The following is a 27,263-nucleotide window of genomic DNA, read 5'->3' as shown; positions in this document are numbered from 1 at the left end:
AGTTTTGGAGATGCATTGTTCCTACTGCTTTTGGGTTCTTCACCCCAGGCCACAGTTGCAACAGCCCTGTTTGCACTCAGTGGAGCTTATAATGGAAATTTTCTCCTTGTGTCTGATGCAGGTATTTGGTGTAAAAGCTCAGTGAAGCTTTGGTAAGTGAAAAAAAAAAAAAAAAATTAAATAGAGAATGTCTGCAATGCATCAAAGCAAAAGTCCTTGCCCTGTGTCCAGTGATCCCCTGTAATTGTTTAAGGATAGAATATCTGTTCCAGAAAAATAGGCAGGAGGAGTGCAGACCTTCTGTCCTGTGTATCTTTGTGAGAGATCCCTGTCTGTTGTAGGGATGTCACCGTCCAGATGTGACAATCCCTGCCTCAGGAGGGTGAGGATATGGATGGGAGGTGTTTAAAAGCCCTGGCAGGTGCTTTTGGAGAACCAGGAATGATGTCTGTGAAGCTGGAAAACAGCCTGCATGGTCCTGAGGACGTGAAAGCCCAGACAAAAGCCTGGAGTTTATTCTGGGTTGTTGAAGAACTGCTGATCCCTGTAATTAACTAAGTTTGGAGGAACTTGCAAAAAAAAAAAAAAAATAGCAAGTGAATCCTATCCATTTGCCATTAATTTAATCTTTGAAACACAACTCATTTTCAGCCTACTAACGTGGGTATTCTTGTTGACTAAGCAAGCATATAACCTCATCTGGCTTAAACCAAATCAATACAATTTCCTTGTTAATTGACTTTCCCAGTTCAGAGATTGTCAAGAAAGCTTGCCGTTGGGTTAATGTTCTGGTTTGGCTTGCTTTTGGTTTATTTTTTACTGAAATCTGCACAGGTTTACATTATCCTCAGGACTGACCACAAGCCAGCAGATATTGCTGGCAGACGAAAATAAGTCTCAAGCCAGTCCATTTACCAGTTACATCAATGGGGGTTTTTTTTGTTTGTTTGGTTTTTTTTAAATGTTTTCAGTTTCATGTCACAGCTCTACAAATTAAATCCTGTACTTGGACTTTGGTTCTCTCAAACTCTGTGTATGCTAAACACAATTCTCTCCTGTTTCTGGATTTCCACTCATTATTTCTCCAAATATATGTCACTTTTCTCTTCAGAACTGGTCTCCTAGGCACAGACTCTTCAGTTATGCCTTCCTGCATCTGAATACACCTGAACCTAAAATATGATGCACTTTTGTAATTGTACAAGGTGCATTGAGCTGCCTGCTCTGCAAGGCTTTATGCTTGCACAGCTCCAGAGGTTTTTATTTGCCATGGTATGTTCTGCACCATGATTTTATCAAGCAGTTGCAAATTGCCCAGTTAATCCTCTGCTTTGCATTTTCTGAGATTTGCTCAGACCGTTGTGGTTTTCCATTATGAGGATGTCATGGTGGTTTGTTCAGGGGAGTTCCTGCCTTTTTTTTTTTTTTTTTTTTTTTTAAATGTTTCACCTTTGATTTACAAGCGTGAGCTGAAATTATCTTTATTTTCACAACTGAGCCACTCTTAGAGGTCCAGAGTGGAAACAGAGCTGCCATTTTTCCTTTCTTTCTGCTGCGCCTCTGGGACGCAAGGGCGGAAAATTCACATTTTGCACATCACCACTGCAGCAGGCAGGCAGGCAGAAACCTCCTGCATGACCAAGCATTTCAGCAGCCAAGCCATTTAAGCCAGCCACAAGTGCCTCCAATTCATTTGCAGATATTTAATGATCCTTATCAGGGGGAGCAGAGCTGCTGCTTAAAGCAAAGAGTCCACTTAGGAAATTACTGGAATCAGACACCGTGAGAGAAGCCCAGTGATGAGAAAGGTGCTTTGCTGGCAGTGCTGAGGGTTACTGGGAGAAGGTTTGTGGGATCAATAGGAAGTTGGATTCTGTCATTAAGAGCATCAGCCAGGAGAGCTTGGACCTGCCATGGAGGGGGAGGGAAAAACATCTGCCTGAATTAAAAAACCATTGACCTACTTATGTGGAGTTTTTTGCCAAAAATAAGGTGTACAAGAACAAAAAAAAGTTAACACCTAGTCTTCTATCCACATTCCCCTTCATCTGAGACAGTTTCTCACAGACCAAGCAAATTGTGATTTAAAACTAGCTGTGTTTCTTTCCTCCACCCTAAAATGTCTTTATGAAGGCTGTGAAGTTTCCCAGTTTCCCTACAGCTTAAAATTATATAATTTCCAGCTTAAACTTATTTATGGCCCCACCAGTTCTGTTCCCAGGTCTTAGCTGAAATATTCTTTAGCTTCTCTGACATTTGCCCGCTGATATATTTATGGAGAGCAATTATTTCCTTACTGAGATGTTTTTATTATCCTTACTGAGGTGTGTTTTGCCAGACTAACCACGTCAAGCTCTTTTGGCCTCCTTTTATAAACAGGTTTTCCTTTCCTCTGGTTGCAGCCACAAACCCTTGCCTTGTCCTGTTTTAAGCCACCCCCTCCCCATCCCAGGGACCAGGAATTTTGGGCATTCTGCCTGAAGGTGCTGCCAGTGGCTGGGAGAGGGAGGAGAGGTTGCCAAGGTGCTGGTGAAACCCAGTGGCCACTCCAGCTCTTTGATGCTCCCTGTTGCCAAAATTTCCGTCTTTCTCAGCACCTCTGGAGGCCAACCACCCACTAATTCTGGTGCCACACTGCTGATTGCCTTTCCCTGGGCTCCTCTGGTGGTGCTCTGAGGCAAAGTTCTGAGGTTTACCCAGAAAGTTTTTTAAAAAAACCCAAGTTTTTTAAAAGTCTTTGCCTCCTTGAACCCAGTCCCTTCCTTCTCTATCCCAAGTGATAATTCCTGATGCTGAGTCACCACCAATGTTCTGATGCTTTTCCTTTTCAAGTCCTTATCTGGACACTATTTCACCTTATCAGAACTTTTCTGGTGTCATCTGCCTCTAGTGAAGCTTTTCTCCACTGCTGGCACATTTACTGTTCACGTGTCACCAACAATATATTTGCTTATTTATTATCAAATTCCCTCACTGAGGTATTTCTGCAGCACTGTCAGTTTGCAGCATCACTTTTCAAATTATTGTCCTTTCCTCTTGAGCTCAGTAAATCCTTTTCTCTATTTCTTTTTAATGTTGCTGTTCACCTATTTAGTTCAAGGTGCAGACCTGCAGTCTTTCTTGCCAGTATCTGCAACTGCAGATACAGAGAGTCTGGACTTTTGAAGAAATACTAATTTCTGTCATCTTTCTCACATCTGACTGACCAAGGATGGCTGTTTAAATCTCTGTTATCATTGCTGTAAAACAGTAAAGAATTTTTTTTCTTCTTCTTTTTTTTTTTTTTTTTAATTTTTTTTTTCCCTTTTAAATAAATGAGTCATGCATTTCTGGACCCGAAACGAAAAGTGGTTTTCAGACCATAGTTTGAATCCACTGTATTCTTGCTATTGTTGATTCTTCTGTAAACCAAAAAAAAAAAAAAAAAAAAAAAAAGAAGTGTGTGCATAATACTGAGGTGACACTGTTTACTTTAAACATTTGAAAGGCTTGTCTTTATCTGGAAATATTTTCTTACAAACATCCACAGTCTTACATTTGTTTATTATTTGTTTTCAACTGCATTTAGCTAACAAGACTTTAACTAAACAATCATATGACTCATGTGTTTTTCCAGAGTTCTCAGGCCTGAGACACTGCAATGAAAAGATATTTAAGAAAAGCAGGCAAGGGGGGGAAATGGTACAAGTGGACATCTGAGTGTTCTCCTGTGTATAAACACATGGTCAGCTATCACACAGGGACTCAGCATGTGGAAATACGTGGGGTTTTTTTAGTGGTGGGCTTGTGAAAAACTCCAAATCTGTTCTAGGTGCTGATAAAGTCTCATTGCAGCCATGTTGCAGCTCCTTCTAACTCTAAAAACATTGATTCCCACAGCTTTGAGCAACAAAAAACATTGTGGTGTCGCCAGGAGGGAGTTGGGGAAAGAAAATGAATCCTCCCCACCCCTTCCACCTTCCCCCTGTGAAGGGTTGAACTCATGTTCCCCCAAAGCCTGAACCCATGGCCTGACCCCGGGACCTGCCCTGTCTGCAGAGCAACTGATCCCAGCAGAAAGTGTGTTTTGCCATCGATTGCAGATTAATTCAATTATGGAAATTGCTGGAAGGGTTGTGCTTTCACAAGCCATCCCCATATGGCTTTGATCTGGCTGCACCCCCAGCCAGTTCCCCACCCCCAAATACCCAAAGAAAACTCAGGTACATTTGCAGTGAGGAGCAGATGTTTGATGAAAACAGTGCTGCTGTAAAATTAAAGTGTTTGCCCTTCTCAGAAGCAATGATTCGACTGGGATTTGCATTGGCAAGGCGGAAATATCTTCAAATTTTCAGTGTGAAAATGTGCAGGGCATTGTACCATTGGTGTTATTTCCTCATGAAAGTGAGTGGCTTCTTAAAGTCATCCTCAATGACATTGAGAGTGCAGACAGTGCAGTTCTCAGACCACAAGACAAAAAAAAAAAAAAATTAAAAAAAAAGAGGGAGGACAGGACTGAATGCTCATGGTTGGCTGGACAAGGAGTCCTGTTTTATGCTCTGCACCAGGACCCATGACACGAATGTTTTACTGCTAGTAATTCCTTACAGCAGGCTGGCACCAGCCCCTGCTCAGGAAGTCTGGCAGTGCATCTGTTCTCTCACAGAGTGGTATCCTTGAAGGATGTGATGACACTGTTATTTTTTTTTAATTTTAATTTTTATGTTGCTGGTACACCCAGCTTGGCTGGGGAAAAAGGAATGGGGACTCCCCCACATGAAATGTGGGTCAGAAAGGAGATGCTGCTCCTGCCCTGGAGGGAGCAGAGAGTACCTGGCCCATTTCTACAACGCAGATTGTTATCATTGCATGGACAGTTCCCTAACATTCCTGTGACTTTTAAAATATTTCCCAAGCAAAAAGTCTAGGAGTAAATTTGAAGTGATGATCAGATCACTTGGCTTGAGATGAGTTTGGAAACCAGCTGCCTGCAGTGACACAGAATTTGTACAAAGAGTGTCAGTAAGTGGCTTACCTGTCTTGCTTTTGAATTCATTAATTTTTGCCATGTTTCCAGAAAAGAACTTTTCTCTGTCCTTTTGGGGGGGTGGGGCTTGTTGGTGTTGGAGGCTGATTGTCTTTCCCATGTGCAATAACAGTTTTTCCACCAAGGATTTACATGTATTTGGTGGGAACTGGAGAAGGTTTAGATTGTGCATAATCATCTTTGAGGTCTGGCTCAAAGCCCCATCATTATTTCAGTGGCTGGGAGGTCTCTGGGGGGAGACATGGCATGGGTTGTGGGGGGGATGATCAACCACTCACCACAAAAAACTATTAAATGGGACTACAATTTAGGGAAAAAAACTCCATTTCTTGTCATCCTGGGTGCTGTGCCTGGCAGAATCTAGAGAGTGGTGCTGCTGTGGTGCCCAGTTACCTGAAAATTGATAGTGGGAACCACCCCTAGATCCTCCCTACTCAGATATCCCAGTCTCATCCTAATTAATTAAATTTCAAAATGTCCACTAGCCTGAATAGGCTTTGAGTAAACTATTTGCCTTTTCACTGCACACAAAATCCTCAAAAATTCCGTCTGACCAATTAGAAAAGGGGGTGGACTGGACTAATTAGTCAATTTAAATAATGACATCTGGAACAACTAGTTTAGGGACAGAAAGACAGTTCAAGCTCCCAAAGACAGCAATTAAAATGATAAAATAATATAATAATATTGTAAAGAAATTAAGGTAACAGTTTGTAAGAAACTGCCTAATGTTATTTGATAGATGAGATTTTTTTTTAATTGTCTAAAGAAGACAGGCACCCAGCTTATGTTCACCTTTGGCAGGGGGATAGAGCACTAGAAAATTAAGATATTCATGACCCTGTAGAAATCCAAGCATGCAGGAAAGAACAGGCAGAACCAGAAACACCCAAAACCCTGGCAGAAATTCCCAAGGACTTGCAGAAGTTTTGCAGGGCAGTGGGAAATATTCCTGCCACCAGGAAATCACCTTGAGGAAAAAGTGTAGTTACAGGGCCTGGGGAGCAGAAAAGCCCTGAGAAAAAAGCCAATTTTGTAAATTTGACCAAAAGGCAAAGAAATTGAGGGGCAGAGATCAAGTTTTCTACTGACCTCCATGCTTGTATGCTCAAGAAGAGCTTTTTGCTGAAGAAAGTGTCAGAATACAAACACAATCTGTCTGGAAAGACAGCTCTCAATTTTTTGAAGGCCACTGATAAGTGGAAATTGAAGAAAAACTTCCTCTAAAGGAAGGGACTGCAAAAGAATATGTCCAAAAAAGCAATTTTGCCTTTCTGTTTTATCAAAGAACATCCCACTGTCATGCTTTAAGCAAAAACATCCAAAATCCTGAAATAAAAACATGTTTATTCAGAGCATTATTAAAATAAAAAAACCAAACCGAACCAAACCAAACCAACAAAAAAACCCCAAAACAAAACAAACAAACAAAAAAAAAACTCAAAAAAACCTCAAGAAACAAAATTAATGGAGGCACTGAATGAACAGCATTCCTTCCAGGGTAGATCTTAAAGCACATTTGTTTTATCCCTGATTGTATTTAAAACCTAGAATACCAAATTTTCTACACCACATACCTTGACTCTACCCTACAAATAATTACAGAATTGCTTTTACCCTGTGTTTCTGGAATAAATTCCATATCTGGTGCAAGGCAGGCACTTCAATGGCACGTAAAGGCCATTTTCTTTCTCTCTGCAAGTAGTTTATCAGCATTCCTCCTGGGAAATTATTGGGCTGCAGGGGATTCCAGACGTGTTTGGGGTGTCCTGCTGCTTTTGCACTGAGCTGCTCTGCCCAGGGCTGCAGAGACACCATCACAACCTGTTCTCCAGACAGCAACTGTCTGCCACCTCAGATGGCCCCAAATCTCACCCAGCCTCACAAATTGCCTTAAATACTGAAGTACCAAGGAAGAAGGAGGCCTTGGAATGTGACCTTTTAGTCATCCTAATAGGGAGTGTAAATATTATCGTTCCTACGCCACCAATTGTTCTTTCTTTTTTTACCAAGGCACCAGCAAGTTTTATTTTGCAAGAACAATTTAGCCTGGGGATCAGTCTGCTGAGTCTGTCCTGCCTTGATTCCATCATCCTGGGGGACTTTTTCAAGGAGGAAAAAAAAAAAAAAAGTTGTTTTAGCAAAATGAGTGAAAAGCAGAATCCAGAGTAGGCATTGTAAGGGTAGTCGTGGCAAGAAGTGGATTTTCATCAGATTTGGGGAACTGAGGTCTCAAGTCTGTAGCTGGAAGTGAAGGCTTTACTTTTGTCTCTGGAGAATGGAAGGTTTCTGGAGGAGATGGAGGTTATGAAAAAACAAAAATGGACGGACAGAAGTCATCCCAGGCCAGTCAAACACACACCTCCCTTCCACTGACTGTGACAATAGTCTGGGCTTCTGGGTGGGATGTAAACATTTTGTGCACAGACAAAATAGCTCAGGTGCCCACAATCTGCAGATTAATTCCATTCTCCTGGTTTGACTCAGCTGCCAAAGCCCAGGGGTATAAGATACACACAGATGAGGTTTGATCTTGCAGATCAAATAGATCACATACAGATAAGATTTGATCTCTGGCAGCCTTGGGACTGAGCAGAAATCTGTTTAATCAGCTGGACTGAAGTGTTCTGCCCCAAGTTACCAGTTTTAAGAAAAGCTGCTGAAGGGAGTGTGTGATTACTGCCTGGACTGGTCTTCTTGTTCTATTACCCACCAGAAGTGCCTAAAGATGAGAGAAATACTGCTGCTGGCACCATCTCCCTGAAAATACACACATTTTGTTCTGTTCATAGATATTTCTCTTTGTTTAACACCAGCTCCACAGAGAGGAGCCTGTAAAGGCTTATATTATACAGTAGGTTTGTGCATAGGTGTGAATAATAACAGATTTTTGGGTTATTCCAACCCCAAATTATCAAGACTGACTTTATTGATGCTGTTGCCTGTTTTAGGTGCCACTGATTCCTTTAGTGGCTGAGCCTCAGTGTGCTAAATTCAAAATACTCCACAGAAAGGCAGAAAGTTTATTAGGAAGCTCCCTGTTTCTGCCCAAGGAGTTTGGGTTTCTCTTGTGCCATTTTCAGCTCAGGCTTCCACAGGTCTTCCAACTCAGGGAAACAAACATTTGGTGTAAGAAATCATCACCTCTTCACATAAAACAAAAAATAACTTCTGTGAACAAAAAAATCTTTCCACTTTAAAGGCTTTTAACTACTGCCAGAGAGAGAATATTGAGGTAGGTGGCCCTTGTCCTCACACAGTGGATGTTTGCATGTTCTGCAGCTAGACAGCAGTTGCAAAAGTAAATAAGAAATATGTTATTCTATTCAAAACAGACATTGGTAGGTAATGCTCCTTTTCAGTGCTCTGCCCTTCAGAGAGACGCTTGTCACTGATGCAGCCAAATTGCCTGAAAGCATTCTGTAAACTCTCAGATTATTATGTTGAAATACAAAAATTGGTGCTTTACAGCCTTTTAGATACCCCAGTAGTAGATGAATTAAGGTACGTATTTTAAAAATGGTGATTAATGTCAGAACTTCAAAATGTATCTGAGAATGAGCAGTTCTGGAGAATTTAAACGCTGAGTGTACAGTGACCTTGAACACTTCCCTAAGCCTTGAGGTTCTCCCTTTAAAACTGCTTCCCAGCTTCTTTGTGTGCCTGTCCAGGGAGATAGCAGATTCATAAACTGCAGTAATTGAAACCAGTGTGAATTTCTTGAGTATGACTAATCTTTACCATTCCTTACCAAAAAAAAAAAAAAAAAAAAAATCGCCTAGTCCCAGCCAAGACTTTATTAATTTTAATATGAAAACATCCACACCTATCATGTCTCCCCTGAGGTCCTCCCAGGCCAGTGCAGTAATGGAGTCTGACTTCTATTGCTTTGGCTAGAGGCTGAGGATGTGAATTCCTCTGGCTAATTGCCTTTTGGATAACCTACAAAGCACCAGGGGTCGGATTCTTGGCCTGGTAACTTTGCCTTGGCTCAGTGCCCCCATTCCCATCGTGGGGAATCCCAGGAGGAGAGTGGCACCAGGTCGTTCCTCACAATCTCTGCCTTTTAACAAATCTAAAAATGCCACCATCTTGGGCAAATCCCTCCCCCCGCCCCCTTCAAAAAAAAACCCAAAACTGTGTGATGATCTTTAGCCATGCCTGTGACACGTGGGATTGTCCAGCTGGACCCTGAGGGAAAGGAAAAACAGAATTCCAGGTCAGCACCGGCCTGCCTCTCACCCTGCCTGTGTGACGCTACCACATCCTTCGTGCTGAAATTATTTGCTGTGGAAATCATCCCCAGGTGGTGCTGCGTGGAGGAGTTTTCCCCCCATCAGTGTCGGGAAGGAAAGGGAGGCACGTGTGGAGCTTGTTATCCGTGTTACCGGGAGGTGAAATATCCCTCACTCCTCGGCAGGGCCTGTGCACACACTGCTTGGAACAGAAGGGGCTGCTGTGCCCAAGAAAGGCCCTGTGGCTGCTTCCTGTCACAAAAAAAAAAGGGCAGATTTGTGGCTAGAAGTCAAAATAAGCTTCTAAGGCTGATCTGTAGAGCCCCTGTGGGCTTTCCCTCACTTACAGAGGTTTTGCCTCCACGCTGCAGATGGAGATGGGAATAATGTGAGATGCTCCCACAGACCTTGCCTTCCCAATCAAATCTCTGTTGCTAAACAGACTATGTCTAAATCAATAAAAATCATTAATAAAAAAGAACTGTCAGAAGTTAGCCAATAGCCAAAAAGGAAAAAAAAAAATTAAAAAAAAAAAAAAAAAAAGCCACCCCAGACCCCAAACCTAGAGGATTTTGCAGTCTGAGAGGGAACACAGGGTGTGGGGTTGTGAGGGACAGGGCAGGGTGGGTCACACTAATGTCCCCTGCAGCCCCAGGCAGCCAGGCCAGCGGTGACACCGTGCAGGAGTCAGGCCTTGGAGTGGCTGCCTGGAGCAGAGCTGGACAAGATTAATACAATAAAGTGGGTATTTATTAAAGACCTTCAATAGGTGCAGCTTGGGCAGTCAGGAGCCTCCCAGAGGCCGCACCCAAGGTGGACGATGGTCATGAGTTTTTCACACAATTATAAGTTTGGTCCATTTGCATATCAGGGGTTAATCCTCCAATTCCAACTTTAAGTAATGAAGTAATTTACCGCCCAGTTTGCTCCCCCCTAATTCACTTTTGTTTATACTTCCAGGGCCTGAGACTGTAGGGTGCCCTTGAGTTTCAGGCCCAGAGGAATTATCTTGTTTGACCAAAATCTGAAGACAGGAACTAACATTGTATATGGAGCTTAGAGTTATCCACTGATGCAACACAGGATCTGAAAAATATAAATGCTTAAATCTTAAGGCATCAGAAGGAGCACCCAGCTGGCCTGGAGTGACCCTCCCTGAGCCCAGGCTGGGGCTGATGTGCTCTAGAGGGAGCCACATCTGTCCTTGCTGTCCCAGATGGAGGTCACCATCCTCCCAGGCTTTCCAGGAAAGAGGGAGTGGCTGAGGCTGGAGTTACTGAGCGTGGACCACCTGGGAAAGAGAGTGCAGCCAGCACTTGTCCTGCCTCTAGGCACTCCACAGGAAGGATTAAGGGATGCTGAGTTGGTTTTGAGCTCCCACCCAAGCTGGCTGTGAAGAAATGGAAGGGCAGGCAAGTAAACGTGCATGTTCTGATATGGAAAAATGGCAATAGCATTTCTGCATTTCAGTCTCCAGCAGAGGTTGGTTCGGGTTACAGCGTTTAGATCTGGACTTGGAGCACTTCAGGGCTGGTGTCTGTTTGGGGTTAGGGGACTGCTTTCAGAACTCACACCTAGACCCTGGTTTTGACGGAGTACTCTGTAAATTTTATGCGTTTCTATCTCTGATGGAGAAAAAAAAAGGAGGAAATATTTATCTCTGTGCATTTGAGAAAAAAAAAATCATATTAATAATGCCACCACTATTTGATATGGGAGGGGGGAATCCTACTCTCTTTAAAGGCAAAGTTGGGAAATAGCTCCCTTTTATTTCAAGGGATCAGATTTACAAAAACCACAGCCACAAAACACAACAGCAGCCCAAACCCTCCACACAAAACCTCTTGTATTTTATGCCTCCTTTTCTATTTCAGGTCCTCATTTGCCTAATTACTTCTCAGAGGCTGGCAGAGATTTTCCCTGCAGCGCTGAGCTCTGCTGACTGCAGAGACCCTACCTGGCACACTCAGTCAGTGCGTCAGCATTCTAGGTGGAAATGAATGAAAAATCAATCAGGGCAACTGCAGTGGTAGCATATTCAACTCTAACCTACTTTGTGCATGGTTTCAAACATTTCATTGTGTGTTCAGGCGTTTTTTGTTTAAAATGGTAAGTGGATCTGAAGTAGAATTGATCTTCCTTAGTCAGACTAATAAATGTTTTGTCATCTTTACTGCTTAGCTCGGGCAAATTTGCCACCCTGACCGCTAAGTTAAGCTGCAGACTTGATTGAAATGCCAAAACCCAGAAGAAGATTGTTTTAATCTTGAAAAACTATCACCAGCAGATTGCATCATGCAGTGGATATAGATACAGTGATAGAGCTTTGATTGTTTTAATTGTATTTGCGGAGCAGATCTAGAGTAGGTCTGGAAAATCAAAAGTACACCAGAACCTCTTTTGAAACACAGGTACTGCTTGTGTGTGGTCTTGCAAGGAGTTTGCCTTAGGAATATTGGTCTGTGCACTTTCTTTTTTTTTTTTTTTTTTTTTTTTTTCTGGTTGCATTTCTGTATAAGCAGAGTTAAATATGGATTGCCAGTTTCACGTAGTTAAAGTCCACAATAAAGTGGTCCAATATTCATGCCTAAAAAATTAGCAGCTGTTGTAACTTCTGCCAGCTGAGTGGGTTCAATACATTAATAAAAAAAACAATCCAAACCCTCATAAGATCACTGCTCTAACAAGTTGTGCAGTGCAACACTGTAAAAGGTTCCAAAAAAAAAAAAAATTCACAATCCTCTTTGCTTGTGGTGCCCTTACAGTGAAGGAGATTCTTTTGGCTGTAAAGATGAAGACTCTACTTTTTCTGGTGCTGATCTCTGCCTGTTGGGCTGAACCTCACCCTGGCAACTCCAGTCAGGAGCATGAAAGAATTGTTCACATTCAAGGTAAGGAAATAAGTGAGAAAATACCAATATCTTCATATTGCTGAGGGAAACAGAATAATGTGCTTAATTATTCTTAATTTACTTTTTATTTTTTTAATGCTGTCACACTGTTTTTTAAATACTTGTATTACTGGTGACCAAATGTTCTCTTTTCTGGTTCTATTGCACTATTGTTTCTCCTAAGAAAAGCCAAAAAAAGAAAGTTGCACTGTTTAACAGCACTTAGTCACAACCTTGCAAAGGTTGGTGAGTAAAGTACAGCATGATTTAAGGCAAAGAGGAAAAGCATGCATCCTAAAGTAATAAACAACTGCAGTGGGTTGAAATACTTCAGTTTATTGTAGAATAGATTTGATTTTAAGAGGTCTGCCATACACAGTTCTCCACAGCACAGATATTTATTGCTCTGGTTTATTTTAAAAAGCTCAGCACATCAGAGATCATAACTGGGCAATGTAAACTGGTTAAAAAAAAAAAAAAAAAAAAGTAACTTACCCTGAAAGAAATGTGCCTTTCCTCATACCTTTAATTCACACTAAATATTATCCTGGCCTTCTGCAGAATCCTGTTTGGTTCATGTTTGAGTCCCAGAGATTGTAGCTGTGGCAGGATTTGAGCCTGCAGCACAATGCAGCTGTTTTTCCAGTCCCAGCTTCAGTCATTGAGGGTTATCCTGCATAAAAAAGAATCAGGGGGTTTATGCAGTGAGGACAGGCAGAATGAGCAGGGATTTTCCTGCTTTCACCCCTACCTTCCCTGAGCCTGGCTAAAATTAATTTTGCAAAATTAAGAAATGCAGAATTACTGCCCCTCCTCTCTCTGTCTCTCTCTCACTCCCTCTCTCTCTTTCTAAAGTTTGATTTATTTCTCTCAACAGCCAGAAAACTGTGCTGTTTGTGTAAATATCAATTACCAGGCTAGAGCAGGGTACCAGGAAAGGGCTGAACGTTCAGGAGTCCACAGGAGAGGCACAGAAGTTAAAGGCACCCTGTACCTATTAAAGCAGGGATTGTCAAGGTCAGGCAAGGAGTAGCAGAGAGCTGCTCTCCCTCTGAGGAGACTCAGCCTGAAGGTCAAAGGAATGTGTTGTCAAATGTAAAATGAGGATCTATCACTGCTCTGAGATGATGAGCACTTGTTTCCCAGGGCAAATTTATCAGACATCCATGTCTAATAAGCATATATTTTGCTTTTCCTTGTATAATGCAGCTTTTTGTCTCTGAGCTTGGTTTTTTTTTGGAAAATGAAATTAGTGTGATATTCAGCCCTTCATATAGGAGTCATATATGCCAATTGTTACTAACCCAAACAGTTCAAAGCTGACAGAAGTTTCAAGGTGAATCCTTCTCCCTCCCTGTGAAATCTGACCTCTCCCTCAGGAGTTCATTCCTTGAAGGAGAGCTGGATAAAGATTTAAATTTGAGCTCTACCACAAGCCCTGTCCTCCAGCTGGTTCAGGCTCTGAAATGCACAGGCAGACCCCAAATCAAAGAGACTGAAAGTGATGGGGACGTGGCATTTTTTGCTTCTGGTTTTTGCCATTCCCCTCTGCATTGTGGAATCCCACAGGGCTGGGATCCCTCTCTGCCCAGTGCTGCAAAAAAAAATAATAAAAAAAAAAAAAGATAAATCTACACCTGGAGATAGGATGAGATCAGGGAACATTGTAGAAGACATTCAGGTAGTTTTTTAAATCACATTAACAAATCCAGCATCCCTCTCCACAGCTGAAACCCAGGAGATGTGTGGCTAAACTCTGCCAGGCTTGCATGCCTGGGAATGCCTTGGAATTACAGAAGGTGTGAAAGGGATTTCCTGAGGCAGAGGAGGAAACTGTGTTATATTCCCCATTCTTTGCATCATGTAACCTCCTGTAGGCTGAGTTTTATTTGTTAAAAAGCTGGGTTTCAGGTCTTCTTACTGTGAAAGTGTTCTGCATCCTAATTTTGTGACGTGGGAAACACTCACATCACAAAATCTTCCACATTTATTTTATGGTCTTATGCTTCTAATGCTGCTGTTCTTTGGTTTCCAATAATATTTCTTCTTCTTTGAGGCTGACTTTAAAACATCAATAACACCATATCCCCACAGCTACCGAGTGTGCTTCTTCAAACTCTTCTCCAAGTGTATTACCTCCTGTTTTCTGTCCTAATTGTGTATTGCAACCTGTAAACATCAGGAATTCATCTTTACACTGGTTCTCATCTGAATTCTGACTCCCTGAGTGCACCCAGCCAGGGCTTTATTCCAGATTAAATCTTTGTTTGGCCTCAGTATTTCTGTTTTCCGGTTAAAAATGCTTTGTTCTTCAGACCTTGGACCAAATTTGCTGCTCCCAGCTGTGCTGAAGTGCTAATCAATAGTCTGTGGTGACAGGCAGTATTCAGCAGTCAGTCTCCCTCACTGCCACTTGAAATTAACAGCTACAAGATCTATATCAATAATTTTTCACACTCAAAAAGATGAATTTTGCATTCAGCATTAAATGTTACTTTTCCCACCCTTCCTTCTTCAAATATTTTAAATGCCCACTCTCCTCCCTTCAGTGCTGCTTAGTAAACCAAATGAAAATGTTATTTATCCTAAAGCCACAATTACTTTATAAGGTAAAATTAGTGGAAATATTAGATACATTGTACTGAAGGCAGTTCACTGGCCTTTTTTATATTTTTTTTCCATATCATTCAATTCCATGAAGTCCAAGCAAATGATATATCACATTCCTTAGCCTTATACATTTGTTTTTATTACATACCTGATATCAGATTACTCTGACTTTCTTTGGCAAATATCTGCTTAGCCTTATCCCTCTTTCTAGTGCTGACTCTATTCCTGTTGTTCAACAACTTTCCTTCAGAATTTGTTCTAAAGTCCTGTTTGCTGCTGAGGTCAGACTAATTAACTGGCTAATGGTTGAATTACTTTCTTTACACGAATTTGTTATTTTGCTGCTGTCCAGGAACACCCGGTGCTGTCCTAAAGTGACAGGTGAGGCCACAGCAGTGCCTGTAGGCCTGGGTACACCAATTTTCTGCCCCTCCATCAGTGTAAAATCTCATGACACGCCCCTCAAACTCAATAGTTGTCAACCAGAACAAAGAATGCTTCATAAATTGTTATTGTTCTGCAATTATACTTTGCTTTCATGGACACAGAGCTCTGCCTTTCAAGTGTCCACTCTCTGGAAAAGAGAGTTTTCTTTATTTTTACTAAGCACTTTCCCAGTGTCTAACACTGCAGTAGACACAGGTCTGTGTCTATGTTCTCTTTTAAATATTTCAGTTTTTCTCTGGAAATGATTTCCTGGTTTCATCAGCAGCTCTGCTCCTGCTGGCAGTGTCAGTTCCAGCTTCTGGTTCTCTCCTTGTTGGTTAATACAGGTAATTTGGACTACAACAGGTCACAACTTCAAAAACTGCAAGACAGTTTTACATCCCAACTTTTCGCGGTGTTTTCAGCTTATTTCCTCTGTCCCAATTGTTTTTAGTATATATTTTTTCCTCTCCTTTAGTTTTATTCCACTATGCACAAAATTCATAAATTTATAAAATTTGTATTTCTGTGAAAAGCTGCATTTTATGTCTTCTGTGGCTTTATTTTCTTTGCTGAAGCCTGTGGTGGATTTCATGGTTTTGGTCAGGCTGCTCTTTTATCCAGGCTGCTTGACTCTATCCCCTTCCTCTGGTAGTTTGTCATTTCAGTCTCATAACAAAAAAAAAAAAAAGCAAAAACAAAACAAAACAAAACAAAATAAAAAAAAACCAAAATAAAAACAAAAAGAAAAAAAGAAAACAAACAAACCAACAAAAAAAAAAACACAAAAAAAAAACCAAAAAAGAAACCCAAAACCACAAAAAAAACCCCAACCTAAATTACTTTCTAGCACTACACACTCTGTTAAAAAGTAATTCTTTGTTACAAGTTTTAAAATAGTTTCTGCCTAACAAAAAGAAAAAAAAAAAAAAAAAAAAAAAAACACCAAACTAAAAACCAAAAAAACCAAAACAGAAACCCCACACCCCAGAAAAACCCCGTGTGCCTTAGGGAGACACCAGTTTCACTCTCCAGAAAAAGCCACAACCATAAATGAAATAATCTGGTGAGTGTAAAAATGGGGCTGAAGTGTCCCCACACCACAAGAAAACAGCATTGCCCCCAGCACAGCAATGTAATTAGAAACTCAGATTTTTCTCCTGAATACCTGCAAAGCCCCTCTGACTTTTGAGAGAGGATGGCTCCTTTCAGTGCTCACTTTGTCCATCTCTCTGAGCTGCCCATGGTGCTGCTCTCTGACCAATTATCCAAAAAAAGACAGAGCTCCCCTCAGAGATAAGGGCACTCTCCTGGGTGTAGCTGCTCTGAAAAATAATCAGAGTTGACTAAGCCACCACAGTAATTCCTGAATTAATTACCTAAGGGGAACCAGAGCCTTTAATTTTATTCCAGTATGGTCAGGTTGTAGAAGCACAAGAAAAGGCAGAGATGGGAACACAAAGTTTGGTTCGTGGAGCATCAAATTTCACATTTTAGCTTTCCTCTGAATGTAATAAATTCATATTCATATTCATTTTGCTGTGTTTGAGGTGCAAGCATGCACCCCTTTGCCTATCAAGATCTCTGCACAGATTTATTTATACATACTAGAAAAATATTTCAACACTGAATGAGCAGAAAAATTTAAATGCTGCACCATTGGAGCAAACAAATAAACAAACAAACAACAAAAAAAACCCTAAGCACATACAAATTAGTTAAATCAATTAACCAATAGCAAAAGCAGGGGAAATCTTTGACCAATTTATTCTCCAGTTTTATTTACACTCCACTTCTTTTCCTTCAAGTCAAGTCAGCACCAACAGAGAGTAAGAATCTGAACAGAGTTTCTGGGCCAAGCAAAAACATGATAAAAGATTAAATGCATTGCTCATCTGACCTTTTACACTAATTCTTATCTGCTCAAGATAATCTTGATTATCTTCAAGCTTTTCTACTTTACTTTTGACTTTTTCCTTCTTTCCACCTTTCTGCATTTTTCCATTTTCCATGACACTGACATTTCTTTCCATTTCCTTGCCTTTGTGTTTTCTGCTTTATGTCTGGCTTTTTTGTTTTTTTTCCTTGTTCTTTTGTTTTGCCATTCAGGACAATTTTGACCATGCCACGATGCATTTTCCTGTCTCTTGTTGCAATTGAGCTTTTTCTTTGATTTCCACACAACCTGCTTCCCTCCTCAGATCATGGCCTGGTGCCACTGCAGGGGATAGAAAAGTCAGAAGAGAGAAGAAATTTCACCTCCAGAAATTCCACAAAAAAAAAAAAACAAAAAAACAAAAAAAAAAACCCCAAAAAACAAACAAACAAAAATTACAAAAACAAAACCAAAAATGAAAATGAAAACAGATATGTTCTCTCCTTGAAGGCATCCTGGACTGTATCTTCTGGAGCAGACCTTAACTGACGGGTGCCAGGATATTTGGGTTATTTAAAAAAAATATTACTACAGAGACACAAGGGTTCACAGGTGGAACACGAATTTAAATCATTAATTTGCCTTTGCTGGTTACGTCAGTGGAATTCCATATTTATAAATAGCATTTAGGGGTGATTAAGGGACTGGAAGGGCTCCATGCGGTTTCTGTGTAATATTTTGGTTTTGTCAAACAGTCCTCATGCCACCCATGAAGATTTACTTCTGTGAGGGAGGAGTGCAGAGACTTTGCCTTGATTTCTGCTCTGCTCTGTGACACCTGATCTCCATGAAATTTATCTACACCCAAGCAAAACACACTTAGAAGTCATTTAAGGCAATAATTTGGAAGAGATGAAGTTTGTTATTTCCCTGCTGGTTTTATGTGCTCTTAGGTCTCCTAGAAACCTAAACCTGAGTTAATATGTTCTCTTTAACAATTCCCCCCTCAATGTGTTACTCAAGTTGAGGAGATGGAATCAGCTGAAAAATGCTTTATCTCAGCCTTGTAATGTCTTTTTTACAAAGACAGATTTCTTCCCTGCCCTATATAAACCAGGCGTTTTCAGCTGTACTATTATTTGGAAACTGAAGCTTCTGAGTAAGATTTATCTAGCATTTCTCTTACCAATTTTATATCAAAACTTAAGAGGAGTGTGTTGGGGGTGTTCTATCCTGTCTGCTCAGAGGCAGGAACACGGGAGGTGGATCCTGGCCTTTTCTTTCTCATGACACAGCAAAACTGCATTAGTTCTTCAGCCAAAAAAATCCACATATTTTACCAGTCTTACAGATGATAGATAGAAGATTTTCAATCACTTTTTTCCCAAAAAACAGAAGTAAAAAGGTAGCTAGTTAAAATACATTTAGGAAAAAATGTTCATTATGTGCAAAACATGTTTGTGATTCTCCCTCATGCTTTTCCTCAGCATTCTTTGAGTGATACATCCATATATTAGTTCATCAATAACGCACTTCTCTAGATATTACAGAAAACAGGAGGCACTGTTGTCACAGAAATTATTTATTAATTTTAAGTAAAATTTTAGTTTAAAAAAAAAAAATTGAGGGTAACAACTTGCCACTGCTGTGGGAAGAGTGAGGATATTTTAGCATGAGCTCAAGTCCCTGGAAACACTACAAGAAAGCCAGAAACAACTCTGTTTATTTAAAACATAATGGCACAGGATAATATTAAGCTAGGGGCTTGCTAACAGTGTGGGACATTTAGGGAATACATGAATTTATCTGACAAAACTCTTCTGTAATGTCATCCCTGGCTTATGACTTTGTTTTTCCCGTCTGTAAAAATGCACATCTTTTCCTCCACTGTCACTTTGTGAGGCACTCCATGAAAATGCTGGAATAATCAATTTCTGTGGCCAGCTCAGCATAAGATTGTGGATACTCCTGGTGGATGAGGCAGATAAAGCTGTTTGCCAAGGGCTGTGGTGTGACTCATCCTCTCTGCCCCACACTGTGTTCTTGGCCCTCCAAGGCTGGCTTGGCAACATTCTGGTGTGCAGAACCCAGTTAAGAGAGAAAAATAAGAAAACTAGGAGAAAAACCCACAGTAAAAGTATAATTAAAACACACACACATAAAAAAAATCAAAATAAAACAAAACAAACAAACAAAAAAAAAACCCCAAAAAAAAAAAAAAAAAGGAAAAAAAACAAAAAAAAAAAAAGGAAAAAAAACAAAAAAAAAAAAAGGAAAAAAAACAAAAAAAAAAAAAGGAAAAAAAACAAAAAAAAAAAAAGGAAAAAAAACAAAAAAAAAAAAAGGAAAAAAAACAAAAAAAAAAAAAGGAAAAAAAACAAAAAAAAAACAGGAAAAAAACCAAACAAAAAAAAAACCCCAAAAAACAGGGAAAAAAACCAAAAAAACAAAACAAATAAAAAAAAAACCCCAAAGCAAAACAAAACAAGAAAAACCCCAAAAAATAATCCAAACAACCCCACAAAACACAAAAAAACCCAAACAAACAAACAAAAAACAAACACAACAAAAACCAAACACAAAAAACCCCAAAAACTAAAACAAAAACAAAACAAAAAAAAACAAACAAAAAAGAAAGAAATTCACTACATAACCCAATAATCAGCCCACAATCAAAAAGACAAACAAACTTTAAAACATGTCCAGCAGTAAAATTTGGAGCTAAACCAATAAGGCAGCAGGTGAGACTGAAGTGAGAGCTCCAACAGAGCAAGTCCCCCTTGCTGTCCTTGAAATGGGCATCACACTGACCAACACCAAGGCTAGAAATGGACAGAGGAAGAGGAGGAGGAGGAAGAGGAGGACAGAACAGGTACTCAGACTGTGCCTTTTCATTTAAGGTAGCAAAATATCCTTTCCTTTGCAGTTCATACTGTATTTGGCGCTGCTGAGATACAGCAAAGCCAGCCCAAAAATCAACTTTTTGAGTGAGTTTTCATTTCTGTCAGACAGCTCTTCCCTGAAGCTTGGGGAAATCAGCTGCCAGAGCTGTGCTCTGTCCTGGACATCTTCTGCATCCTGGACAAACTCTGTTCTCTGTGCTGCCTTTGTCATCCTTCTAACTGCTCCAAGAAGATTAGCAAAAGCCCACAGTCTGTCAGAATCAATAGCAGGGAAGCAGGAGTGGAAAAAATACTGCAAATTAGTCACTAGTGGGGCCTGGTTCTGTGCTAACTGCTTGGCTGCTGCCTGCCTGACCATGCCAAATATGCCTGGAAGGGTGGAAAGCCCCACCTGGGAAATCTTTCTCATCCCAATTCTGCCTTTGGAGCTGAGACCAGAGCACCAGGGTGTTGTCACCTCTGTCCCCAGCAGAAGGAGCAGCTGGAAGCTGCCCAGCTCTGCTTTTCCACTGAACTTGACTATCTGAGGCTCTGGAGTGACACGCGTGACCTTGTCCCCAGGCAAGATCCAAACTGTGCCGTTTGCAAGGACAGCTCCTTAATGAGGGTTAAACCCACTCCAGTCCAGGGGTTTCAGAGTTTACAGTTCTTTGTTCACCTCACAAGTTCTCTGTTGGCATTTCTGAAGGAAGCAGTTCTGGAAGGAAGAAGTGTTGTCCTCCCCAAGTGACACCCTGGGGTCTGTGACTCAGTCCCATCCTTTTCCTTCTTTCAGCCACCTTCCAGATATTCCTGCCATTTAGAGACAGAAATAATTTCATTTACAAGGACTAGCCTTATCAGAATGCCCATGAGGCGAGCAGCCAGGGAGCTGCCACCCTTCAAACCAGTCACTATCCCATCACTATTTCATAACAGATCAGCCCTAGTTTCACTAAGATAACCCAGGAATAAGAATGCATTGCTCCTCTGAGCTCAGTTTCACAACAGTAAAACCAGAGACAATCACATATTTTAAATTAAGGAATTCTGGTTTGCTCTCTGTTTGGTTTCTTGGGGGTTTGGGTTTTGTTTGTTTTTGTTGTTGTTGTTGTTGTTTTTTTTGGTTTTTTGGTTTTTTGGTGGTTTTTTTTTTTTTTTTTGGGGGTTTTTTTTTTTTTTTTTTTGGTGGTTTTTTGTTTGTTTGTTTTTTTTTTTGGTTTTTTTTTTTCAGCTCCAGGAAGAGCAAGACCATTCATTCTGCCACACTCCCAAAAATGTGCAGTTTAGGTAGATTTGGCCCTGGCTCTCACTGGCTGCTGGATAATGAAGACCTCTAGGCCTCTTGCCAAACCCCTGTCATCCCATTTTCAATCCCAAGTCCCTGCTGCCTTCATGTCTTCTAGCCCAAGCTGTGCCTCGTTCCCCAGTCTGACATCTGCTTTTCCTCGAAAGCCAGAGGTCCTTCCTCCTCTCCAGATCTGGGAGAAGCAGCAGCAGCAATGTAACTTTCTGCCTCACTGTCTTTCCAGTGAGAAGGGAACACCATCCCATTTTCTGTAAAAAAAAGAACTGGCTTTTGCAAAACTTATGGGTGGAGGAACATTTCAGGTGCCACATCTCCCTTGGAACCTCCGGGGTCAAAGGAGATATTTGAGAAAAACCATGTTTTCCTTCCTTTTCCTTTTCCTTTTCCTTTTCCTTTTCCTTTTCCTTTTCCTTTTCCTTCCCTTCCCTTCCCTTTCCTTCCCTTTCCTTTCCCCTTTCCTTTCTTTTTCCCCTCCTCTTTCCTCTCCTCTCTCCTTTCCTTTTTCCCTTCATTTTTCCTTTCACTTTCCCATTCTTTTTCCCTTTCCTTTTTTATCCTTTCCTCTTTCCCTTCATTTTTCCATTCATTTTCCCATTCCTTTTCCCTTTCCTTTTTTCCTTTCCTTTTCTCTTTCATTTTTCCTTTTCTTTTTTTTTTCCTTTTTTTTTTTTTTTTTTTCCTTTTTCCTTTTTCCTTTTTCCTTTCCCTTCCCAGTTTACCATCCCCTCTGCTCTTTACAACTCCCCAGACTCATGTCTGGCTGCTGCAGAGGGCCAGAGGAGGTGGGAGGCCGCCAGCAGGGAGGAACATCCCCAAACTGGGATGCTGATGCTGGAGTCAGAGGTGACAGTGCTCTGGGCAAGCCTCCAGGCCCTGCTGGCACAGGCACAGTTGTTAGAAAGAGTGAGCATTAACTGAGTCAGAGCCTCCCTCCTGCCCCAGTCCTTTCTGCTAATATTTATTAACTTGACTATTTCGGCATTAAAGGCCCAACATAGCAGAGCTCTGAATCAGATTTCTTGGTAACAAACCACCCCAAAGCATAACATTTCTCCTCCCAAGGTGGACAGAGGACTGTGGAACGTCTTTGTCCCCAAAGGAAACAGGAAAATTTGCAGACAAGCTGTGCTGGCTGTCTTCACTTTCCTCCTTCTCCTCCTCCTCCTCCTGTGGAAACTGCTGGTAAAGCTTTCCATGGTGCCTTGCCTCAGATCACCTCTCTCCTCGGATGCTCTCCTCGGCAAGGGGGAGGATGGATTATTGGAGCATCCCTGAGCCTCTGGAAAGGAGGGCAGCGAAAAAGAACATCATTTCAAAGGGGCTGTAGGCCACTTGCTCTGCAGCTTTGGTTTTTCACCAGGGAAAGGTCTCTCACCCTGGCAAAACACCTTGCAGCACTCAAATTTGCTCGTTCTTGAGCAAGCTGAGCCCTGACCTGTGCAGGGAGCAACAATGCTCTGGGCACAGCACCTCCCAACAAAGAGCTGTACCTTTGGGAAACCTGTTTTCCCCAGGCAGATGCACATTTGCAATTACCACCCTCAGACATGCTTGCATAAACACAAAATTCTGCATTCCCTGGGGTGCAGCTCAGTGCAGTAGTGGGCAGAGAGGGAAATCCAGCTGGGGCTGCAGTTTGGGCAGATATTTCGTTTAACCACAGATCTGTCACCAGGCCTCAGGAGCCTGGGACTGTCTGGAGGGATCCAAAAGCCTCCCTGCAGACCCCTCATGCTGTGGGCACACCAGAGATTCCTGCAGTGCTGTGGGCAGACAGCTGGAGGGGTGGGATGGACACTCCATGGAGAGCTCCACATCCATCCATCCCCAGTCCTTCCCTCCTCCAGCCACCCACATCTCCCCGGCTGATGACATTTTTCCATCAATTTTTTCCTGAACCAACCCAGAAAATTGCTGCTAGCCTTCACAGGGCCATCCTCTCAGCAGCCTCTGTGTTTTTTGGGAGCTCACCCGCAGCTTTTGCTGGATTTAGAGAGAGCCAGGTCGGGCTTCAGAGTGGGGAATCACATTTTTGGGCAGCCACATCGACTTGCTGAACATGCACAGGGGGTTGCAAAGTCTATTTTCACAGCCTGTGAGTGCAGAGTGAGGTTGGTGGTGCTTCCCCAGTGAGCTGGTGATTTATTGGGGGTTTTGGCCACTGTATCAGGGGTCAAGGAGAAAAAACCCAGTGGGAGCACTGAGCTTGCTCAATCAGTTTGAAGTTCAAAATTCACATGAGGAACAAAGCAAGAGATACTGAAAGGAGGCAAAACTCTCACTTTTGGGTACGTCTGCTGACTAGCACATGAAATCTGCATTTTCCAGGGTTTTCTCAAGGCAGCACAGGCTGTAAAATCCCCAGAGACTCAGGGCTGGGCAGAGCACCTGCCCCAGCTGACTGTCCTAAGCAAAATTATTTCACACGGCAACATCTGCTGCTAGAGGGAAGGAAAGCAGGAAACCTGGGGTGAGGAGGAGAGGAGACAGACAGTCATATACAGGCTGGCATGAAAAGTGAGATCAAAATCTAAAAGACAAAACAGTGACAAGTTTTAAGGAGGTCAGATAAAAAGATGAGGAAAAACCACATTGGAATGATGAAGAGGGTGGGCAGCAGAGGAACAGATTTTACATTTGAAGAGCAACTGGACTTCCTTACTCTGGTCAGAAGAGGAACTTATACTCAAAAGTTAGAATAAAATGCAAATAAAAATGCCTAAAATATCTACTTTAGATTTTTGCTGACACTTTTCATGTCAGCATAAATAATGCTGTTTGATACATAAACGGTTTTTCTGCTTTGTGAGTGGGATTCTCTGCATCTCAGACTGTAAGGAGTTTGTGTGCTGCTGCCTGAATAAGCAGAATCCCTCCAGAAAAATTGAGTTATGAAAATAAAAAATAAAGCATTGATATACAACTCTTGAACAAGGAAAATATGAAAAGTGTTTTGGAGCCTTTTATGGGTGGTGGCATTCATCAGCAATACAACTCTGTAAATCTATTTACACAATATGAATATAGGATGGTCTCTGCCTGTGTGAGGGGCACTGAGATGCTTTGAGCTGAGCAAATAATTATTTATAACTAGTTTATAAACCTTATCACTGAACAGATCCAAAATGATTGCAGGGTGGTGATCCTGCAGGTGCAGCTGGTGATGCCTTGTGAAGGCTGACCTAGAGCAGAGGCTGGACAGAGTTACAGAATAAAGCAGGGATTTATTATTATTATTATTCCATGGATCCAATCCAATTGGATTGTCCTTGGATCCTCAATGGATCCCAGGACAATCCTGCTGTCCTTGGGCAGCACAAGAGCCCAGCCACGGCTGCACCCAAGATGAACCAAAAATGGCCCCAAAATGCACGAGGGCTCACAAGGTCTCTCACTTTTATCAGTTCTGCTCCATTTGCATACTGCAGTTAATTATCCAATTACAGCTTTAGGTTATGCAGTCCCATCCTTCTTGTTTTTTCTCTCTTCAATTTACTTGTTTATAATTTTTGGGCCTGGAGCTTGTAACCGTTTTCTTTGGTCAGGCTGGAAAAGGAATTGTTATCCTTTTCCAAAAGGAATTGTTATTCTTTTCCAAGGGAAAAGAGTCTACCTACCCTGGGAGGAGAACTTGCTAACACTAAATATGAAGCTCAGAGCTGCACACTGAAGCAGCACACAATCTGAAAAATACAAAAACTGAAACTTAAGGCACCAACAGCATTGACCACACCCATTTTTAAGGCACCCCACCCATTGACCACACCCATTCTGTAAAAGGAAGACTGCAAACCAATTTAGTGGGGGGTTTTTTTACCTTTTTTTTTTTACCTTTTCCTCCTTCAATCCTACAGAAAACGGGCCCCGCCTCCTCGTGGTAGCAGAGCAAGCCAAAATCTTCTCCCACCGCGGCGGCAACGTGACACTGCCATGCAAATTCTACCATGAGCACACCTCCACCGCCGGCTCAGGAACCCACAAAATCCGCGTCAAGTGGACCAAACTCACCTACGATTACCTCAAGGAAGTGGACGTGTTCGTGGCCATGGGGCACCACAGGAAGAGCTACGGGAGCTACCAGGGCAGGGTGTCCCTGCGGGAGAGCAGCGAGAACGACGCCTCGCTCGTCATCGCCAACATCAGGCTGGAGGACTACGGCAGGTACAAGTGCGAGGTGATCGAAGGGCTGGAGGATGACACGGCAGTGGTGACCCTCAATTTGGAAGGTAGGTGACACCCTGAGGCACACCTGGAGTGGGATTGATGTGGTGTTAAGGAATTCCTGCTTTTTTTTCTCTCCTCCTGCTGGTTGTGTTGTCAGATATTGCATTACCGCTGACGTGTTATCGGCGATATTGTGTTATCACTGATTTTGTCTTATCACTGATTTTGTCTTATCGTGATTTTGTCTTATCACTGATTTTGTGTGTTATCAGTGGTTACAGCAAGCTGAGGAAGCAGAATTCATTGTGCTCTGGGGAATCCTGGCCTGGCAACAATCATAAATTGGACCATCATCATGGCTATTATAACTTATGCTAGCCCACGGCGTATCCAAATTCCAGCCAGACCTGGTGTGAGAGGAGCCAAGAAAGGATGAGCAAACACAGTGCTGAGAGCTCCACGTGTTTCTAATTTGCTCCTGTCATTTTGCAGAAGCCGCTGCATCTTTTTACCTAGGTGAAATTATATCAAATTCCCCCACAATGGCAATTTTACCAAACTTCAGGATATTTTAGATTATCAAGCAAATGCAAGTGTACCTTTAAAGATAAAAAAAGTTACAGTAGTTATCTAGAGACAGTGGGTTTGCATTTTCCAGCCTTATAATTAGATAAATTAGATTTTTATATTGCCTGTCAGGATGACTCCTACATATTGTGTCTAATAATTTTCTTCAGCATTATTCTTGAGAACCGTAGAGTGAAAAACTAATGAAACAGGTTTAAACAGGACAAAATTTCAGCTTTCCTTACTTCTTATGCAATTCAGACACATTTTATGAGTTTCAATACACAGAAAAGAGTGTTTGACCCTTTCTTTTTTTTTTTTTTTTTCCCAAAGCATTGCACTGAACACAGAGGTAAACAAATGTTTCATAAGGACATATCACTGACTCTTACACTCACTAGCAAGTGTATGCCAGAGGAGTATATCCCTCTGGGGTAAACAGAGGGATCCTGAGAGAGGGAGAGGAAAAAGAAAGGAAAAAAAAAGAGAAAAAAGAAGAGAAGAGAAAGTACAGAAAGAGGGGGAAAAGAAAAAAAAAAAAGGAGGAAAAGGGGAAAGAAGGGAAAGGGAAAAAAATTTTTTAAAAGGAGGGAAAAAGGAAAATGGAAAAATGGAGAAAGGGGGAAAGGAGGAGGAGAAGGAGGAGAAGGAAAGGAAAAGGGGAAAATAAAAGGGAAAAGGAAAAGGAGGAAAGGAGGAAAGGAAAAGGGGTAAAGAAAAAAGGGAAGGGAAAAGAGGTAAAGAAAAAGGGGAAAGGAAAAGGGGTAAAGAAAAAAGGGAAAGGAAAAGGAAAAGGAAAAGGAAAAGGAAAAAAAAGGAAAAGGAGAAGGAAAAAAGGAGAAGGAAAAGAAAAGGAAAAGGAAAAATGGAAAAGGAAAAGGAAAAGAGCAAAAAGGATACAGCTACCCTGCACATTAAGAATGTCTGAGTGGTTCTTGGAACCAGATTAACGTAATGGGTTTTACATAGTTCACTTCTTTACGTCTATTCTCCCATTCCTAGCTGGAGGCCACAAAAACTTCCCGTTTGGGATTGCAGGAAAACCCTGCCCAGTTTCCATGCCATGGGGTAGTGCATTTAGGTTGTTCCACCCCACATAATTAATCTGTAACAAGAATGTACCCTTTTCTTTTCAAACTTATGAGACAAAGAGAACTGAACATTTTCGTATTTAGCTTAAGTTCTCTAAAGCAGTTATGAGTGAAAACAGAAATGAGCTGGAGGAGAAAAATCTTTATTCTTCTGTGCTGGCCAAAAGCTCTCCTGTGTTTGGCCTC

At 41.6% G+C, this 27,263-nt stretch overlaps 1 protein-coding gene across 3 annotated transcripts in view; it reads left to right on the top strand.

Moving 5' to 3' along the window:
• Positions 1-27,263, top strand: part of HAPLN1 (hyaluronan and proteoglycan link protein 1) — a 61,103-nt gene that overhangs the window by 17,495 nt on the left and 16,345 nt on the right. The window contains exons 1-3 of one of the 3 annotated variants that reach the window (XM_041471107.1): positions 12,053-12,152; positions 13,949-13,951; positions 25,110-25,481. In XM_041471107.1, the coding sequence (XP_041327041.1) occupies positions 12,053-12,152; positions 13,949-13,951; positions 25,110-25,481 (475 nt within the window). Of the gene's footprint in view, positions 1-12,026; positions 12,153-13,601; positions 13,605-13,948; positions 13,952-25,109; positions 25,482-27,263 lie in introns of those variants that run through there. The other 2 variants (XM_041471105.1, XM_041471104.1) reach the window with 2 other exon arrangements.

Source organism: Pyrgilauda ruficollis, unplaced genomic scaffold, assembly GCF_017590135.1.
Source record: "Pyrgilauda ruficollis isolate IOZ18807 unplaced genomic scaffold, ASM1759013v1 scaffold256, whole genome shotgun sequence".
In the NCBI taxonomy this organism is placed as follows: domain Eukaryota; kingdom Metazoa; phylum Chordata; class Aves; order Passeriformes; family Passeridae; genus Pyrgilauda; species Pyrgilauda ruficollis.
This window is presented reverse-complemented; position numbering and strand designations above follow the sequence as displayed.